The sequence below is a fragment of the Sceloporus undulatus genome, unplaced genomic scaffold (assembly GCF_019175285.1).
Source record: "Sceloporus undulatus isolate JIND9_A2432 ecotype Alabama unplaced genomic scaffold, SceUnd_v1.1 scaffold_2204, whole genome shotgun sequence".
Taxonomy (NCBI): Eukaryota; Metazoa; Chordata; class Lepidosauria; order Squamata; family Phrynosomatidae; genus Sceloporus; species Sceloporus undulatus.
Genome location: NW_024805124.1, coordinates 1 through 4,770, shown reverse-complemented (window position 1 = coordinate 4,770; position 4,770 = coordinate 1). Strand labels below are relative to the sequence as shown.

Here is a 4,770-nt window from a genome sequence, read left to right as displayed (position 1 = left end):
ATGCAAAATCTAGGATCAGCAGTCTGGGTGAAGCCACCTCTGTAGATCTCTGACTTCCCTCAATCTTGCCATCCCTCTGCAGGGAGCCGCCATGTGGGGCAGATTGTTATGACTGCAGCGGCCCAACACCTGACACCATTGACTCTGGAGCTGGGGGGCAAAAATCCCTGCTACGTGGATAAGTGCTGCAATTTCCAGAATGCAGCCAACCGGATAGTGTGGGGAAAGTTCTTAAATGCTGGCCAGACGTGCATTGCACCCGACTACGTGATCTGTACCATTGAAACACAGGAGAGGCTGATGCCTTGCCTGCGCCAGGCCATCCGTGAGTTCTATGGCTGCAACCCCCGTGAATCACCAGACTTTGGCCGCTTAGTCAATGATAAGCATTTCCGGCGTGTCCGAGCATTGATGGAGTGTGGACGAGTGACCATGGGTGGCGAGACAGATGAATGTGACCGTTACATTGGTGAGCAAGTGGCCTGATCTTTGGGGGGAAAGGAAGGGGCTTGGATGGGGGGGACCATGTGGTATTATTGTTTAAGAAGCTTTCTATGAAGGGTTTGGTGAAGAACATGGGATCTACCAGGTGTCATGAGAATGCAATTCCCATCTGCCTTTGTGCGCATAGCTTATAGGGAAGATAATGAGAGTTGGTGTCCACCATCTGGAAGCCCACATCTGTTCTTGACCCTAGTTTAAACGAAGCAAAAACTTTGTAGACTTGTGAATCATGTGAAGGTGCAGCCAGCAGGGAGTGCTAAAGCCCTGGAGATAAGGGAGCAGTATGTCTTGATGTAATCTCTCTGCCTGCCTACAGCCCCGACAGTGCTGGCTGATGTGAAGGAGTGGGAGCCAGTCATGCAGGAGGAGGTCTTTGGGCCCATCTTACCCATCTTCACTGTGGCTGACTTGGATGAGGCCATCCGGTTCATCAACTGCAGGGAACGCCCATTGGCTGCCTATGCTTTCTCCTGTGACTCCAAGGTACGTGTTTATTGTGTCCTGGAAACTTAGCACAAACCCAGCCCAAGCAAGACTAGCCACAAAGCGAAAAAGCTTTACAGTACTTTCAAGATATCAAATCCATTTGTAACAGAGGTCTCTCTCAGGACTGTCTCAGTACATTCTGATAGATGTGGAATTATATAAACAGTAGCAGCACCTGATCTCTAGTGTCCAAAGGTAAATGGAATACTGTCTTCCCTATATGCACATGGTGACCTTTGAACTGAACCAGGATGTTTGGCTGAAAGACTGTAGAATTCCCCATCTCTACTGGAGGAGGTTATTAAGAGCATTTAATATCCATAATTATATAAAGCCAGAGAAAACAACCAGTTACCAATTATTATTTATATCTGTAGTATATTTAGTACAGATTCTCTGAGCATCTGAATAAAAAGCAATTTCCAGGTCAGTGGTCCTCTCAGTCTTTTGCAGTCTTGTGGTGTCTTAAAGACTAAAACATTTCTCATATATATATATATATATGAAATATAACATTTCATTTCACTTAACCTTCTAAGGACCACAACCCACTTTACAAATTCAGGCATGGAGATTGTCCTTGGTATATGTAGAATGTTGGTGGGTTTTATAAAATGTAATTTGATATCTCTTGCTCATAACCTCTGAAAAGTAACCCATTATTATTAATAAGAATAGTTGTTTATTGCCAACACATTGCATATATTTTGATTATATTTATAAAAATACATTTGAGTACAAAAATGCCAAACATCCACCAAAAAGACTGCAAGTGATATTTTAGGAGTAATGAGTATATATTCTTCATTACACTTCTAAATATTCTGATATTTATCAATCATTTCATTGCTTTTAAATAAGAACTTTGCCTCAAAAGTCACATGGACAGTGTTGTCATTGCCTGCAATGCATTACTTGCAGCCTCTTCCCTGAGTGTTCTCCATTTAGAGCAGGAATGGGAAACTTATGACTGTATTGCAGCTTCCAGCATTCCTCACTATTGGCTATGCTGGGTAAGGCTGATGGGACTTGCAGTCCAACAACATCTGAGGGTCATAATTCCAGTGTATTTAGAACGATGAGGTTGCTTTCCAAATTTAAGGCCCTACTTCACCTGCTATTAGTGGCCAGCAGATGGTACCAGTGTAGCACCCATCTATTGGTGACAGTAATTTCAATAAACCGGTTTCCCTAGTTTTTTTTTAACTATCAGAGACCTATAACTTTATTTTTAAGACTCCAGATTCCATGAATATGAGATGTTTTTTGTGTTGGAGGAGGACTGCAGTTTTAACATCAGCGATACATCCATCTTCTGTAGCTCATTTATACAGTTGGACCTTGTTATCCGCTGGGGTTTGATTCCAGGATCCCCCGTGAATAACAAAATCCTTGGGTGCTCAAGTCTTATTAAATACAATGGCAGAGCAAAATGATGTCCCTTATATAAAGTGGAAAATCAAGTGCATAACATTAGAAGAACAAGACAAAATGAATAGGTCCCATCATTGTTTCCCCCACTGAATGGGCTGTTAATGTTAAAACACACAAATACAGAGGGGCAGGGTCTCAACCACAAGTGCATAAACCACAAAATAGCATCACAAAACATAGATATATCTATTAAACTGTAGGACTGTACAGATTGGGAGAAAGGGGCGGCAAAAGGCCACCCCTTTCTTCCCCGGATAGAGCCCACAGCCGACAAATGGTGCAGCCTCCGTGAGGCCTAAAAAGAACCCGCTCTTGGCGGGTTCCTTTTGTGCTGAGCGTCGGACGCCATTGCCTCCCTCATGCGCAATGATGATGTCCGTGTGGCGTGGTGCTGTTTGGTTGGGTGCACGTATGGACGGGCACACACAATAATGGCTCCTGCACGCCAATTGTAAGGACGCCCAGCCCTACAAAACCCTAATTTTGGTTCCAGACCTTCGCAAAGCACCAGTCTGTACAGGGCCTATGACAGTATTAAAGAGTATAATTACAAAGATACTGTTGATAGTCCATATGAATGACAAACAAATAGGAAGATGTGCAGAACTGAATACAGTGTCACAATATACAAACAAGTCAAATTTGGCTTTGTATATTTACAGTATATATTGTTTAAAAATCATTTATTTGGTATTCATGATCTTACACTATTTGGTAGATGCTGGTATTTTCCTGTTATATGTATATTATTTATTAACTTTGGCTATGTTTCATGTATGTTTCATCATTGGTCATAATGTCCCTTTTTACTAAAGTGAAAACTCTTATTTCCTTTCCTTGGAAGATCAAGGGCAGAGTTTCTAATACACCTGTGCTCTTTTTTAAAAAAAATCTCTACAGGTTGTGAATCGAGTATTGGCTTGCACCAGCAGTGGTGGTTTTTGTGGCAACGATACCTTGATGCACACAACATTGACCTCCTTACCATTTGGAGGCATTGGTATGACTATCCCACAGCTATCTCCGTCCCCTTCTTTTGCATTAATCCTTCCTTCCAGTCTATGAGACTGGATAAGCTTTCTGTTTCTTAGGACTTTATCACACTACCCCCATTCTCACAGCTATCATGTTAATGAGGGAAGCGCATACATACCAGTTTCGGAGCACTCCCCACTGCATGTCCCTTCATTAGCACCACCAGGCTGTTGCTAGCCCCTTTCTTTCACGCTCGTCCGTAACCCTGCCTCCCAGCTCTATGTCCTACCCAGCATGCCTTTCATGTGTGTCTATGTGTGTGTGTTTTGTTTTTCTTAAATACAATTCTGGAGTTATGCTGTGATTTTAAACTCCATGGTTTTAAAAAATAATTGTACAGTCCTGGAACTGCCAAAGATGATTTGCCACACCTGTGGACTAGCATGATTGGGAGCTTGATGGGTTTTCCCCATCAATGACAAGGTGTGGGCTAACCGCATTTGAAAGACAAGAGGGAGACGGAGTCATACCACAGGTGCTATTATCAGATGTCTATGGTGGTTTAAAACCCACGTGTGATAATGTCCTATGTTTTGTTTTTTTGAACAAGGAGGAAGAAAGATCTTGTAGGTTTCCATACCACCCTTGCCCACATTTGCAGATCATAAGCACAAAATGCAACAAAGAGATTAATTGCAACTAACCCATTGTGCCATGTCAACCTGCAGGCTGTTAACAGGGAGAACTCTGCCACTTGCCATGGCAGGCTTACGGCATTTTCTGCAATCTTCTGGGCCAAGTAACTTCATTGTTGAGAAGAGGGCACTATATTTTTGAGTTTAAAGTAGCACCAATGAGACCAGAAACTGCTGAGAAGGAAAAGTTACTGTCTTGGTAGCAGGATTCATTTATTTTCAAAACAGTTCATGATGTGGAAGGTTTCAGCCAATTTACCATTTCAAATGGCATCTTAGGTGCTGACAGAGCTGGGGTGTGTGTGGAACAATCAGGTTTTTTGACAGCAACTGCCAGAATCCCCCAGGAAGCATGACCACTAGCCATGTGTGAGAGGGTCCTAGAAGTTGCAGTTCAAACATTTTCCCCCAAAGCTCTGCATTTGCCCAGGGGATCCACCCATTCCCATAGGTATGCTTCAGAAATCTGGATGATTTGTTCAGGTGTGCCAGAATGTAGTCTATTCTGCCTACCACTCTCCCCACTATTCCTATGACACAATTAATCAATGAATATCAGGTGTCCAATATAGTCCAGTGCATTTAATCAGAGATAGTGCCTAATTTATGCAATAACCCTACAGGTACTTCCTAGTAGGTGCACATTTGTTGTTGCAGCCCTTCAATTCATTTACTT

General features: G+C 42.6%; 1 protein-coding gene across 1 annotated transcript; it reads left to right on the top strand.

Moving 5' to 3' along the window:
• Positions 1–80: 80 nt before the first annotated feature.
• Positions 81–3,534, top strand: LOC121917962 (aldehyde dehydrogenase family 3 member B1-like). The gene is made up of 3 exons (XM_042444078.1): positions 81–469; positions 821–987; positions 3,325–3,534. Exons 1-3 carry the CDS (start codon positions 109–111, stop codon positions 3,487–3,489), a joined length of 693 nt encoding a protein of 230 aa, XP_042300012.1. The 5' UTR covers positions 81–108; the 3' UTR covers positions 3,490–3,534.
• The last annotated feature ends 1,236 nt before the right edge of the window (positions 3,535–4,770 follow it).

What these genes read in the sequence shown, in the direction of transcription:
- LOC121917962 (XM_042444078.1), top strand. Translation starts at nt 109, where the DNA reads ATGACTGCAGCGGCCCAACACCTGACACCATTGACTCTGGAGCTGGGG. An exon ending in TGAATGTGACCGTTACATTG is followed by an intron (nt 470 to 820) that starts GTGAGCAAGTGG and finishes GCCTGCCTACAG; the next exon opens with CCCCGACAGTGCTGGCTGAT. An exon ending in CTTTCTCCTGTGACTCCAAG is followed by an intron (nt 988 to 3,324) that starts GTACGTGTTTAT and finishes AAATCTCTACAG; the next exon opens with GTTGTGAATCGAGTATTGGC.